Raw genomic sequence first — 16,434 nt, 5'->3', positions numbered from 1 at the left:
ATTAGCAAAGTTTGGGTTCGCTTCTTTCAAAAAATGAATTTACTTTGTTAAAGTAATGGTTTAGTTTTTTTTTAGTTTTTTAATTAGTATTATTTAGGTTTCTAATATCGTAACCAAGAATATTGAAAATTTTATTGTCACACAACTGTAACTGAGATTCAATCTCGCAATCTATACTTTGATATTTATAGAATTTTTCTTCAAATAATTGGGATTAAATGCCAAGAATCCTTTTCGAAATAATATTTTCATTGCACTTACAATTAAGAACAAAAAACAAAACCAGTATCGTCTGTCAAAACATAAATTTAATTTCAAAATACGTGTTTCATGTTTCTGCTAAAATGGCTTCATCACACCTATAAAAATATGCGATACAGACCTCAGATCTTGTTATCCATATTGATAACTTAACAATACGAACCACACACATGAACAACATCTATATAAGAATCGTATATATCGATTAAGGGTTTACTGTTAGAGACATCTATTTAAAAGGAGAAAAATTAACAAAATCAATATCTATGACTTTTTAGATGAACGTTGTTTTTTCTTTAGAAATACCGGTGGTGCAAATGATGGCTACAGAAGAAGACGATGATGGCTACGAAGACGAAAATTCTCCTGCCACGGGCGGTGAGTAAATAAAACATTCGAATAAATCCCATATCCTTTGTCAACTTTGTAAGGTTCCATAACAAATATTGGAAAAAGAATATTTTAAAAATTATACGCGGTTAAGCGTGGACCATTACTTTATAGCTTTCTTTAGTCGGAACTTTCGGCCTCGCCTTATTAAAATCTTCCGCTCGAGCGCAGCCTTTGAAACGATCAATTAAATGACGTCAGGGGAAAGAGTACCGACGGGTTTTCCGGTGGAAAACACAACAATCGTCAAACTTTTAAATTGCTTTGAGACGATAATACGATTTGAATAATTTGAGGTCGAAGGTGCATGTTAATAAAATATTTAGTAAAGCGTAAAGTAAAGCGCTTTTCTGGCAAGAATTCTGTAGAAAATTATGAGCCGTAAATCATCGAAAAAATGTTTAGACGAAAATTCCCTTTCAAAAAAATTCCCCAGAATATCTCCAAACGCCACCAAGTTACCCCGACATTCCGCGAAGTAACCTGAAAAAATATCCCTTACATTTCCAGTTTCTTTCCAATGATTTTGTGACGTCATATATATGAGACGACAGGATTGAAATATACTTGACAAACGAGGACTGTGAGGTAGTATAAAAAATATTTTCAAGTTTTTTTTGGTAGGCATATTTACTGCTAAATTTGTAAACACGTATCCTGACTTATTTTGTTTTCGAAAAACTTGTAATAAACACTTTAATTCTAATTGCAATTAATAAAGATCTTTACGACCACGAATCAGCAATCCCAGTTTTAGGAAAATCAGCTCAGGAGTATGCAGAACGGCGGTTTTTAATTTTTATCTTGAAGACGACAAAAGAAAACAGAAGGAACAAAATAGTTTCAATTTTTACGGCTTGATTTAAGAAATATATTTCCAATAAGTCGTAGCGCACTATGATTTAACTTATGAGGCGTTATTGGAAAGAATAATTTTATCTTGATTAACACAAATTTAAAACCCTAGTGACGACAAATAAGCACGTCAAGTTTTGTTAAAATTAACTAAAAGGATTTGAGTAATTAATTTAAAAAATTTTTGTTCTGAAATTTGTTGCCACCCTGTATCTGGAAAACTGAACACTATATGAAAAAGTAGAATGAATATAAGCAAACAGAGGAAAAAGCAAATATTAATTTTGAATAGAGTTCGCATCAGCGGTAATTATCATTTACGTAACGTAGAGGGGGTCAAAAAGAACAGAATATATGGTTTGGATGGGCCAGCTTTGTAGACTCTTGAAATATGAAGACGCAAAAATGTACTGGGAGCAAACCATTATCATAAGAAAAGCACACAATGCACCAGATGTTAATACAATATAGTGAAAAAATAGCCTAGCACTATCGAAGCTAGAAGGAAATCCATTAATATATTGACATCGTGCACGAGGTAAAACACATGTATCAGCTTAAAAATGTTACCATTTATCCACTTGTAATGTCTGCCAAGGGTTTTGCGGAAGTCAACCTGAAGGATAATCTAGAAAATCTGAAACCCGCTGGCGTAAAAAGAATTACAACAATTATACAGCAAGCTAAGTCCTAGTGACGTGAAGTACTGTTCAGCCTACGCTCGCTCACAACTAAGTTGCTGATCTAATTAAACTAAAATAATAATAATAGTAATAATAATAATAATAATAATTATAATAATAATAATAATAATAATAATAACAAAGATAATAATAAAGATTTTACGAAATTCATATGACAAGGCTATTGAACATTAAATCAAATTGTAAAGATCTCGATTCGGAATTTTGAAATATACCGAAACGATCTTAGCATAACCGGACAGGACAACTGAAAAATTACTTACTAAATTCCTGCTCCTGCATCCAAATTCCTGCGTGGAGAGGGTGTATCTATTCCGCACACATAGGATCACGGTGCGGGATTTTAGAACACTAGTTAAGAAACTAGTTCCTGCAACAACTCTCTAATATGCAAGTGCCAAATGACTGCTCTTTCAGCTCGCTAACACCTCTTAAATACGAACATCAAGTGCGGTTGCCGATGGAGAGAGAAAGAATACATCAAGTACGTACCTCACAGAGAAAACTTTTGTTGACAGGTGCCGGATGTGTTGAAAACCAGACACAATCAAGTTGCTAAAATAGTCCGATCGCGGTTGGCTTTCATGCTTGGACTTACTAAAACTCTGCTATACTCTCTTGTCGATGTCCTGGAATCCAAAAACCACTTCCTGTACTGGCATCGAATACTCACCACCGATAACACTATCTACTGTAATTGTTAATAATTAGGACAAGTACGCCTTGAAATTGGAGCAGCTCTCACACACAATCTGGTCGAAACACAATGAGAGAGTATACCAACTGAATAGCGTAAGTGTGGTCCTTTTAGTGATGATCACAGTGGCAGTTTGTCCAAACGGCTTACCAGACATCGGAGAGAACAAAAACAATACATAATAACAAATTACAGTAGCATAAGTGGAAGTAAAAATGAATGGAAGATTGTTGTCAACTGCAAAAATAACTTCACACTTCACAATCTTTCTCGGATTATTAGACCTTTGCGTTCGGTCACATATTTTTAACAAGGTCCTGATTGAATCTTCGTAATTCCTCGAAATTCCCCTGCAATACTCTCGAATTCCCCAAAATTCTCCCAGAAATACCCAAAATTTTCAAAAAAGCTTTGAAATTTTATTGAAATACCTCACCATTATACTCCAAAATCTAGAGTATTTTGATTTAGCCTTAGAGAAATTATTTTAGCAATTTAGTTAAAGGAAAATTTAAAAGTACCGTTTTAAACCATCCCGTCTAAAGTGTTTTTATCTTTTAACTTAGATCACTGCGGAAAATGTAAGGCTGCGACGAAACGGTTAAACCTCAACAAGTATTGCAAGAGGGATTACGGTAAGTTATGCATAGGGCACTAAAAAAGAAATTCGTTTACAAAGTTAGCTCGGAGAAGTAAGGCGTCTGATGAGAAAATTCCCAACTTACACTACGTAAGTAACAGCCATTCAACATGGCGTAGGTAGGCTATTTTTATTTAGTTCCTTAATAAGCTGTGGCGAATTTTGATTCTTCTTTAATAATAATAAATCTTTTTTATACAGGGTTTCCCAAACTCATCGATCTATTAGGGGGAAAATGTATTTATATTACAAAACTCGATTTTTTGAAAAATTCTGAAAGTTTGTATTTATAAAATGTCTAGAGAGTAAAATACAGAGGAAAAGCGCAATTCATGGGAATTCTTAGCAAAATTCCTTGGAATTCCACTGGACTTATTTCATAATTCTTCAACGGTCTACCTGTCGTAAAATGTTTTAGCCATCTCGAGCAATTTTGGAGAAAAAAATTTTTTTTTGAAAATTTGGCAATTTCTTGTATTTTGTCGATGATTGTTTATACAGTGTTACGGACTAGAGTCCATATGACATGGGGACATTTTTTAATAATTGCTTATGGGAAATTTTGTTTCTGATGTTAATTTGCGCATCAACAGTAATAAATATATCAAGTTTTTAAAAATTTGACTTTTCAAAAAAAGTTCCACAGGCCACTATAATACTATTTACAAATCTTCTGGATTCCTTGTCCATCTGGTGTTGATAAATCGAACTTGCTGACGTTTCACCAATGAAACTGTTGACTTCTTCGGAGCTTAACAGAAATTGGGTCACATTTCACCCTGTACCTGCTTGATATGCAGTTTGAGAGGGCGGAGTTAAAGCAGCGGAACATTATCTTGAATGGCTGATTCCCATATTGGCGATCTTTATACGGATTCCCTAAGATTCACAAACCAGGATTCGACCTACTATTTCAGATATATTAAAATCCGAGGATCTGGAACCAAACCTACTCATCTTAATTGAAAAAACATATTTTTCTTGTAACGGTCAAATTTATGAACAATCATCAGACACAGCGATGAAACAGCTATATTTATGAAAGCCTTCGAAACCTTATTTGCAGAGCCGTAAAGCTATCTCAACCCGAGTCGCTGAACGCAGAATTAAAACATCTGCTCGTCTCTCTAATAACTTCTACATTAGAGACATTAACCATTCCAACACAAAATATACTTCACCATAACCTTCTAAAGAAAATGGTCCTTCCTTACATTCTTAAACAATATAACTTTAAAACCAGATTTACCACTTACCAATATCAACTGGATTAAAAGATCATGAAAGAGCCTTAAGACTAAATCAGCAGAATTAGATAAAACGAAAATTCTTGCATGTAATTAATTTTCCTGCCAAAGTAAATTCCGAGAATCCATGGAAGTCTCTAAACAACCAAGCAATCTCAGGTCTTTACCTTTCACCAATATGGGAATCCCAGACAATGTTCATGCCCGTGGTTAGAGCGTCGAAGGACCACCCTGTTTTTGCTCAGGAAAACAGTCGACTCGGTCGTGAGTAAAAGTCGTGGTATTGCCAAACTTAAAAACTTTACTTATTTTTTTGAACAAATCGTTACAATGTGCCTGGCGGCAGCGTGACACATGCGTTCTTATGCGGTGATGTCTGAATCGCATCTTTTTCGGTGTGCGGTGTAACACGCATCCCTACCCCATCTGCTTCAGCTGCGCGTCCATACACGGAACCTTTTGTCAATAAAGCAAATCACACACGTAAATTCGTTTTACGCTCGAACACCCGTGTTTGAGCTCCGTACCTCCAAACAGAATATAAGCAGGTACAGAGTAGAATACGACCCAGTATCTAGCTCTGAAGAAGCTACCACGAAACGTCAGCAAGTTCAATTTTTTCCAACAACCAAAACTGATATTTTTGAAATTTTTTTGTTTGAAATTTTAATTAATTAACTAATTAATTAATTTATGCATTAATGTACTAAGTTTTTAAATACCTGTCAAAATTAATATATTTTTAGTAAATATACTAACAAAAAATGTCTTTTTCGGTCTTCTACAAATGTGCCAATTTTCAAAAATACTGAACAAACTACCTAAATAAACTAGGCTGAATACTTTAATAAAGTGTTGTTATCTACATTTTTTTTATCGATTTCAAAGATTAAGAATGAATTTCAGAATTTTGCCTACGGCTGGTAAACTAAGAGATAATTTTTACTTTCAATATAAGCTGCATGAAAAATTGCAGATTTTTTCATAGAATTTAAGAATACTTAGAAGCTTGAAGTGGATGTGCATTGATAATTGATTATGATTTTTATGGTCAGAAAAAATTTTTATATACCTGCCATTTTCTATTCCCTATATCTTTTGGTGTATAATTCATTTTTGTTTTTGTTGGTCTCAATAAATGACGTGAAGTGAAGTGAACTATTAAAAAACTCTAATTCCAACCCGTAAACCCAAGTTTTCATCGACTGTAGTATTAGTAAATTGTTATCATTAATAACTGATGATTTTAATTTACCGAAAAATTACAGCTTTCTCAGCCTTTTTGTTTTAATAGTAAAAAAGTAAAAAAAAATAGATAAATATTGTTTCATTTATGTGTATTTAGAAGTTCATTTGTATGATTCCCAGCAATCATGGCGAAAGTATTATCCGAAATCGAAAACACGGACGACGAACACACGAAAGGCTGGGCAAGATTCATGATCAACGTGGAGTACGTGTACAAGAAATCCAGAGATTCGAGAATCCGGAAAGGAACGATGCCCATGCTAGTGCCAATCGCGGACCTGAACTGCAAATGTCCCAAAATTAAAGCCAACAAGTAAGTCAATCTTTAATATTCGCTCGTTAAGGTTTCACTTAGTCACCGTTTACCTAGGTTGCAGCAAAATCTGACTTTCCAGAATCTGAAGTCTCTTTTAGAATGTGTAGAATAATAAATCTTCATCAAGTATGCAAAGGAACAATGTTTGGCGTTGAGTTCATTCCATTTTTTTTTCTGTTTGTCAGTTAATACCATACGAGTTTGGGTTAAATTATCAAAAATCCATGACAATTATTGTTTAATAGCTATACTTATATTAAACTCAACCAAAATTATAAGAAAAAAATGTTGAAGTACAACTATAAATACCACTAAAAAAATCATTGGAAAATTGACATTTTTAAGCAAGTTAAATATATCCAGATTGTTACAGTGCTCGTTATGAAGTGTGCAATAGCTCTTTTTTAGTATCTATCTCTTCGAAAAGAGCCATAGTCACCATTTATGTGTCGGTGTTTTTTCTTTTGTTTTTTCTTTTGCTTAAAATAAACGAGTTAAAGAGCGTTGACAGAGCCCTGTCAGAGGCAAAAACTTTTGACTGCCTGAGAATGTAACCCAGGTTAGGTGTTGATTTTTTTAGTGTTATTAATGTTTTCGTCATAAATGTGACCATTATTATACCTAGGTCACGAATTAAGTTGAAACTTTCAAAGATGTATTGATTAATTTATATTCAAAAATTAGAGGGTTTGTGTTTCTAGTAAAGATTATAGTTCAGCCAATTGATTCCTATCTCTTGATCTTGCAATCTCCAAGCCAAGTTTGTATGTTTTATTTTCTCGATCCGCTAGCTAAAATCGGCATATATGGCAGCAACCTGCAACTGCTGATCCATTGATTTGAAAATATATTCAGTAAAATATATTAAATTGGAAATAATGGACCTTCTCTTCACAAATATGCTGTTCATCTATAATTTATCTGTTGAATAGGGGGAAATATGCTTATACCAAAGGTGCAGAAAATGCTAATTGGCCGGTATAGAGGAAATATACTACGCAAAAATTAAATTATAAAAAACCATAATATTCTTCATCATCTGAGGAACTGTCATCTCTTCTTGATGTTATAATAAATGCACTGACCATCCGAACACTTCAACAATGGCTGGATAAAACGATAGGTGTTCATTCCGAATGTGTCTTACTACAAATCCTTTTACTGGTACTGTCTATATGTGTAGTTAATGTATATGAGTATTACCATTTGATATATTGTAATAGTTCCCTCTGAATTTCTCCCTCCGAGATGAAGGGCTTGGTGAACGGTAGCTTGCGTTATTTATAACTATTACTGAATCAGCAAAGAATATTTTACAATTTCACCACACATGGTAATTTCTAACATGGCAAGACTGAGAGGTTGGCAAACCTCCTTTTAAAATTTCTTGTTCACTTCCAATATGGACGCTCTGCCTGTAGACAGCTCAATACCAATTGGTACTCTATAACCTTCATCAATCCATATTTCACAAAAATAAAACAATTTCTTTGTCTTTAGTAACACTTTATACTTGCCGAGTATTTTCGCTGTCAGAAAAAAAAATTACCTTCCGCTACATGTGTTTTTCTACTCCTGTAAAATGTAAATATACACCCATCTAGCGTGCGGGAAGTGTGGCTTTATCACGTGAGATTCTTGTTTGACGGATATGCTCTTCCTAGGAAAAATCCATAAAACCTTTCTAGTTATCAACGTAATGCTGTCATCAAGGCCAACCTCCATTGAACATTTATCTTGACTTTTCTTTGGAGGTTGCACTTGATCCGCTGTCTCCCCCTCTTCGATAGTAATTTAAGAATGGGGGATTTTGCTTCTCCGATCATTACTGAACATCAGCAACAGTAAAAATCTTGTAATCCTATTTTATGAAATCATATACATTTAGGGTAATAACTGTTCTAGTCATGGATAGTGAAGAACACCTTTTCTTTGATGCGAGTTTCGCGATTTTAATAATAATCTTATTACTATACGGCTTAACAACAAACACTAATGCATTAAACTAAATTAATATAAAAGGGCTACCGTTATTCCGTCACAAAGCATAACATATATATCAGGTGGACATAAATTACAAGAAAGCCTATTGACATTTAATTTACAATACAGGTCAAAAATAATTTTATTATAAAAAGTTGACCCACACCTATGGTCTATAGATACACCGAAATTAAGCCGAATTGGCCGGAATTTATTATTTTATTACTCTACATCGTCCCGAACTAGCCTATAGTAATAAATGAGGATATATTAGTTTCAGTGTATTATACTGCATTATTGAAAAGTTATTTCAAAAATCCACTTGTGGTAATTACTCTTAAATGCAGCAGTTCATTACTGAAAATATTTTTATTCTTAGCGGCCTGATTTTTCATGCTCTTGGTGCTACCTTGGCCCATAATATCGTGTTCCTTATATTATGTTTACCAACAAATGGTTGAAATATTATGAAATGATCTTGATTTCTTCTGGTTTTATAGATTAAAAAATGTATTGAAAAAAAGCAGAAAAACTATACCTAGCTTTATAAATTGTAAATATAATACAATAATAATAATAAACAAATTTCGCAAAGAGGCAATTTGAATTCCATTCAAAAGAAATATTACTTTATCGAACTATTTACCAACCCGCACAAATTCTATGCTCTGTTTCTTAATGCGCATCTCGATTTTGTGCTCACTTGTAATTCCTTTTTATTCTTCAACCTTAAATTACATGTAATGCTTGAACTGTTGGGATTGTTCAATATTTTCAATGAATTAAGAAAGTACAAATGTGAAATAAATGACATGAATATTCTGACTTTGAAGTTTATGTTTAGTATTAGTTGCTTATAGTTTATTTCATTTTTGGTTAATATTAATAATAATAATACAATAATTGCGTTGAAAATAAACTAAATATTAAATAAACTCTGCCATTACCAATACACATAAACTTCCAAATATTCGTGTCAGTTATTTCATATTTGCACTTTGCTAACTCATTGAAAACATCACTAAGGTATGGTAAATATTTTTATTAAAAAAATTAAATTATATAATATAAATCGAAACTTTAAGTAATATTGAACAACCTTAAGCCGAAAACAATTCAAGCATTATATTATTATTATATTTATCCTAATAATCTATCTGCGTCACATTACTTTCATTCGCGAAGATCGTTTTTCTATCGTATGCAAATTAGTGGAACGAAAACTATCAGTGCAATTTATATGAAATTTACGATACAACCTGTCATTGCAAATTTGCATTTTATTACTCTCTCGAATTACAAAAAAAATTATAAGTATGTTTTATTGTGTATGTTTATAATAATAACATAACCTTACTTTTTTATTTATTTCAACATTTAGCTCTAAACTGACGCATATTTTTCACAAAAATTAGAACAAATTCTAATGAATTACTTCGGGAATTTATTTGACGAGTATTTGATATCAGAATGGTGTCTTGCCCCAAACTCATTTCATGAATTCGTGAACTAACCAAAACTAGTATAATAAAACATGGTTTGGTCCCCGTTTACTTAACCTTTCCAAACTTCAGATCATATCTTTTCCTGGGTCGAGAGAAGGACGATTCTCCAGGCGGTATCGTCACTGGTAGCCTGGGAGTCACCCAACGGTCGATAGTCATCGAATGGAGGGATGAATGGGACCAGAGGATGCGTAGGTTTCGCCGCAGGTCTCGCAAGTGTAAGTGAATGCCACGCGGTGATGGTTCTTACGGGCTCTACTCATTCAAACCAGATGGCCCTGCGTGGTAGAGATTATTTGACGCCCGCGCGGCTTTGAAATTCTCTTTGCCAACGGTTTCGCTGTGATTTATTTATTTCTTAAATGTGCTAGTCGGAATTATGCGGGAGACATTGCTCTTTATGAAATTTTGAAGCACTAATTTTTGTTAGAGAATGGGTGTCTCAAATATTACACTCAAAAGCAAAAATGGTTTAATGCAAGTCAAATTAACTTAAAAAATAGCCATCGTCTTCGAGAAAACATTTGTCACCGACAATAATAAAAACGTTATAAGTTTCGGCAGCATTGTTCATTTCAAAAATGTGGGTGCACATTCAATCAAAGCTAGCTCGAAGTTTATTGAGATTTTTTTTTACGTTAAGAAAACAAATAAAAAAATTATTGAAAAACATATTATCCATCAAAAGGTTTGCCTCTTTAAAAAAATCCTAATGCGTTGGCAAATTACAGAATTAACATATGTTCACAAATTATAAAATTCTGTATTTAAAAGATACTTAAAAGTAGCTATTGTTAAGATTAAATTTTATGTATCGCCTTGATAAACATGAATAAATAACAATATGTAGTAGTAAATATTAAAAAAGTATATCTTACTGTGTTTTAGCAAAGCCACTATTTAAATTTTATAACTTTTTAGCATTTTTAACTGCGATTATTTGAGCTAGGATTGCTTTAAATTGTTTAGAATTTTTAAAATAAGCGTCTATTATATATATATCAATAATAAAATAGAGTTCTCATCGTACAAAATATGCTTTTACCTACACAAATTTCAGCGCAGGATCTGGAAATGGAAGAAGTAAATTCGATCGATGTTTTACTATAATTTTAATTTTTATTCTGCAAACAAAAGGTGAAGAAAAGATGTTACACTTATACTTTAAAATTGGGATTGCTTTATGGGTAAAAATATTTTTAATTTCAAATTTTCTTTTGAATGATTGTTCCGGAGGGGATAGCAAATTATTGTATTTCTTTGTATTTCTAAATTAGGTTCTTATTACTAAATTATTTACTTATCTCTTAACTGTTGAGATGGTCAAAGTTCAACCACAACCATTTACAACCCCCTAGAAGGATTTAATATTTCCATATTTTTATTTTTTAATTTGACTGTGGACGATACTTACAAATTTGCAAATTTTGCGACAAATTTTTAAGATAGCTTGGAAGTAGCTTTCATGGAATTCATTTTGATAGTACCAAATAATGTATAGCTTTTTATTAATTAAATTTACTATACATATAAATAAAATAAATATAACAATAAAAAAATTTATATAATTTATATTCCCGTTTTATTTTCGTAAAAATGTGTAAACAGTAACAAGAACTTTGTCATATAACTATAACAAATCCAAAAGGAACATTTGTTTAATAACTATGTGTAAATATTACCCGCGAAAAAGTTATTGACTTGGTTTTGGGAAAATACCTTGACAGAAAAAGTGCGACATCTTTTTCTTTTGATATGTTACCTTTCTGTATCCCGTTCATTGTAAAAAGATCTAATTGTTATCCTTGCTTTTATTGCACTTGCAGAGCTCTGACTAAATCTCATTTTCATCCATTAGGATGTTCAAAGGTGACGTTAGAAAGGCACACCAATAGCACACTCGAAGTTGAGTAAAAGAAACTTGTCGTCTTGTTATTGATAAAGAAACATATTCAGAGACGTATATTGATAATTCAGTCCTAACTTTATAGCCGCAAACTCATTCGTATCATTAATTTTGATGTATACATCTTATCTATTAATGAAAATTAAGGTTTTAGAGAGATACATAGATATTTCTTTAGGTCCGAACTCTAATAAGAACAAGTAAAAAGGAAAACGTTCATTCAAACAAAGAAACGAAAAAAACGTAGAGCTGCATAACTAATTTTTATATTATATGTTATATTTAGGAAATTATTTTTGTTTAACCGCATTCAGGAATTCTGATTCAAATTAATATGAATTATTAGATCAATGTGCTTTATGAACTTTTTAATAGCCTTTTAAAATATAATAGAATTTTAGAGATGGAAACCAGCAAAAATTGGTGAATGTTGAAAATATTTATGAATATGTCGCTGTGTTGTTGTTTCTATTTCATGTGGTGTATTTATGGAAAACTCCATTAACTTCATACTTCGATTTGTTTTTATGAACATATTTTATAGCAATAAGTAAATAGATATTACACTGGGTATTTTTTGCTTTTGAAAAGTTTACCTACTGATAGTATTATAAATCAGGTCAAAAACAAGTCGAAGAATTATCTTTTGTGAAATGAGAAACTCATCGTAACTCATCGTAATTTCGAGCAATATTGCGTAATTAAGCTTTTGAAAACATATTCTGACAGATTATTGTTTAAAAAGTAGTGCCTAGCTCTAGATTTTTTTATATTTATCATTTACCATTTCATTTATCGAAGAAATTTTCTTATTTTGAAAAGTTATGGAACAAACTGTATCTATACTTACTATGATAATGCCCTGCATTATATGTTGTCTATATCAAATCAACCTCTCTAAAACGCCAGTTATGAATTATTATTCAAGGCTCAATGTTTCTAATAAGCAATGTCTCCTGGTGAATTTTAACAGACGTACGTACCCAGTATTGATAAAATAATAAATTTAAATTCTAGGCCCTTGCGACTTACGACTACTAATTACGTAATATTTAATCTCTGTACCAAATACATGTTGTATGTGTTAAGAATATTTAGTTGAAATTATTGTAATGTTATATTTTGTAAATATATTTTTATTGAGAGTGGAACTAGCGAATTTGGTTACTCCTAACTTATTTCTGAAGCAAACGGTTGAAAGTCAATGTATACATTCACCTCGTACAACGTGGTCTACATGACATCACCCCCTATCCGATCTGAGAAATGGTAATATCTACAAAACTAATTTTAATTTTAAGATTCTTTTTTCTATACGTAAAAAAAATTCCTATTTTGAATTTTAAAATTGCTGTATATTGATACACATTCGCACAAATGAATTGTAAGACGAGTTTAACGGTATATCATAGTGGAGGTCCGTGTATTGTATTCAGAGGCGTTCTCAATTATTTTTTGACACACACGATAACTGCCATAGTAAGAATATTTTTAATGCTTTTCAATTTTTATGTATATCAAATAGAGGCCCAAACTTTAGCTTGCCTTATGCTAAGAAATATTCAAGTAATGAACATGCTACAGCGTTTCGCCTTTTATACATTTACTATAAAATTTTTAATTGGCACTCTCGGTATATAATTAAGCATTAAAAGATTACTTAAAAGTAATAGTAGTGGCCTAAGGTAACTGATTAGAAATTACTGTCCCCATCATCATCATCAAGTTAAAATTATTTATTTATAAATTTAGGTTTATTTGACTCTTTATAAGAATAATAATAAACACAGCCTAAAATCACAAAGTACCAGTTTTTCGTTTTTGGAAAATAAGTAAATTATTTATTCCTTCAGTATGATGGTCAATGATTCCGAAACGGTTATTCCTTTTTTCTACTTCTTAATTTATCTGTAAATTAATATATACAGTGTTACTTTAAAAAAAAAGAGTAAAAAAACGAGACAACAATGCAGCACTTAAAAATTTGCGTTAGTACAATAAGGCAGCACGAATTTCAATTCTTTTATTTCGTGTACATAAAGAATTTAAAAAATGTTGAAAACATTTTCGCTATGACAGTCGTTTAGAAACGCACTCTCCCAATCAATGTGTGTCAATATACAGAGTGCTCCATTTAAAATAAGAAAGTGTTCACGTGGTCAAAAAAAACTAAACGTAAGACATGAAAACCACATAGTTAAGAAGTCAATATTTGTATTATTAAACTTGTTTTTGAAAATCGGATCATATAGTGGGTTATCTTACATGTGTACTCTCGTACACACTTCGACGATTCGCTTTGTACGGTTGTGCCATGAATTTATATAGATTAATTTCGATATTATTTTACCTGTAAAGATGCTCGAGAATAGACTGCCGCCGTTTTCAAAAATTCTATTTATTATATATTATTCGAATTGCGTTTATTTAATGCATTTCACGAATACAACCGTGTTTTTATATTTTTTTATGAATCTATTTGCTGAATGTGTGCCTGAGCGGATGGTTTCAGAGATTGTACAGTATTATAATTATTTTTTAACATATAATAATTCCATTAATAACTTGTGTAATTTTATAACTAGTTCCTAGAGAATATAATAAAACTAGATGTTTTTGAACTGTTCAAAATAATTATATGTACGAAGATTCAAATTAGGCGGAGCTTAAATTGTCTATGACTTCACTGATGAGGTAGACTTTTGATATACCATTTTTGCCATGCGTTGTCGAGAGTTAACCTTGATTCCTTCACTGAGCAAACCTTTACATTTAACTGATACTGAAAAGCCGGATATGGAACCAGTTTTAAAGCAATATCCCTGAAGCATTTATAAGAGTATCAAATTCATACTTGCCCATTTTCCAAACGAGCAAAATACCTGTTCATACATAAATGTATTGACTAACGAAATACCATTTTTACATATTGCATGTATTTTTATTTTAAGGTTATTTTTTAATAATTTTCTTAATAAATACTAAATAAGCTCGCCTAATATGGATCTTTCAATTTTAGATCATGTAGTGTTTGGTGTTAACATATCAAATTATAGATGTGTAGAATTAGAACGGTTCGATGCCGGCAAGAGAAACGTTTGATCATACAAAATTATGGTGTATTTGTAACTGGTTAGGAGAGGCATAAATTTATATACATGCAAACTGATAAGTTTGTCGTCTTCGTAATAATTAATTCAGTACGTTTTAACTAATATATAGTAAAATATGCTACGCTAAATTACTAAAACATTAGCAAAAGTTGCCATTCTTAAACAATGTATGTATAAAAAGATGATATGAAAGTCAGGTGAAACAATATTATTGCAATTACTAAAGTATTATGTATTAATTTTTATTTTTTGTGTACCTTATAGAAAACTACATTGTCAAATAAAAACGTAAATCATCAAAACCCAATTGAACATTAATTTCTCGCCCTCCACATCCTTTATAATATTAATCCTATAATAGTGGTCTTGCTGCCACAGGTAGGTGTCATTTGTTTTGCCAATAACACCACAGAGGTAATCAAGAGCAAGATACTCTGGCATGCCATACTTTTTTAAAAATAATTCATAAATTGAACAAACATATGTGTAAAGAACATTGATAAAACAATAAAAAAAATAATACATTTATATAGGTAAACAATGTATTATGTAAACAACGAATGTATATTGTCCACAAACATGCTTGAGATATTATTTATTAAGTTTTGAATGCTCCCTTATTTGGTTCTCATCCCACCACTGCTTTGAATAATTTTTAATATATGAAGTCATATAACTACAAAGAAACAGTAAACGATTAACATAGGGCACTCAAAAGTTGGAAATTAATTTAAGATCTACCGCATGTTGTATGATTGGTCTTGGATAACAAACACAAGAAAATTCACATCTCCCTAATGAATAGAAGCCATATCTAAAACAGTGGACATTCTGGGGAACTAGTCAAGTACAACAGAAACTTCTAGCAAGATGATTAAATTGCATAAAATTGATAATTTTTTTATTTCGATAAATAATTTAGCACAAAACAAGGCTAATGCAACATAGCAATTGCATATGATAGTATTAAGTGAATCAGAGCATAATATGCAATTCTAATTACATCATGAGAAACAGATGAATTCAGTCCTCGCCAGGCAACAGGAGCTCTCTATCTTAAGCCTTGCGCCACACGTACTCCACGTGCGCATCAAATTTAGCTTTGCTGTCAACCTAAACATCCTAAATATATTGGTCTTCCTGCTATTTAGCCCTAAACCAACCGTGCTATCGAAAGCCTCTCCAGTGTAGCATCGTAAGACTCTGCATCACGATCCCATACCACGATCAATAATTGTGGGTCATTTATATAAATGAGATGAGATGTTAAGTGCACAGTTACTAACATCTCGTTTCGACGTTTCGTCTGGAGACAGCGTAATAGGTGTGGGAATACCCCAAGATTCAATATTGTTACTACTCATTCATATAAAGGCCTTGCTCAAGAACATTATATTCGAGGCTTTCAAATGTGTCAGTTAATATCGAAACCAAGCTCAGAATCCCCAGAAAGATACTTTTTCCCTACTTAAAGCTAAACTGACTTTATGAAAATAAATCGTTTTGCTTAAAAAAACATCAATTCTGGTCGCCATACATTTCTCGAAAACTATAGAAATAATAATCAAT

At 31.9% G+C, this 16,434-nt stretch overlaps 1 protein-coding gene across 1 annotated transcript in view; it reads left to right on the top strand.

Moving 5' to 3' along the window:
• Positions 1–10,423, top strand: part of LOC132697906 (netrin-1-like) — a 311,375-nt gene extending 300,952 nt beyond the window's left edge. Inside the window, exons 4-7 of the mRNA XM_060663657.1 lie at positions 562–639; positions 3,474–3,542; positions 6,163–6,355; positions 9,916–10,423. Coding sequence (XP_060519640.1) covers positions 562–639; positions 3,474–3,542; positions 6,163–6,355; positions 9,916–10,072 — 497 coding nt within the window. The 3' untranslated portion in view covers positions 10,073–10,423. The remainder of the gene's footprint in view (positions 1–561; positions 640–3,473; positions 3,543–6,162; positions 6,356–9,915) is intronic.
• Positions 10,424–16,434: the final 6,011 nt, after the last annotated feature.

This window comes from Cylas formicarius, unplaced genomic scaffold (genome assembly GCF_029955315.1).
Source record: "Cylas formicarius isolate icCylForm1 unplaced genomic scaffold, icCylForm1.1 PGA_scaffold_2__14_contigs__length_35257938, whole genome shotgun sequence".
NCBI lineage: Eukaryota > Metazoa > Arthropoda > Insecta > Coleoptera > Brentidae > Cylas > Cylas formicarius.
This window is presented reverse-complemented; position numbering and strand designations above follow the sequence as displayed.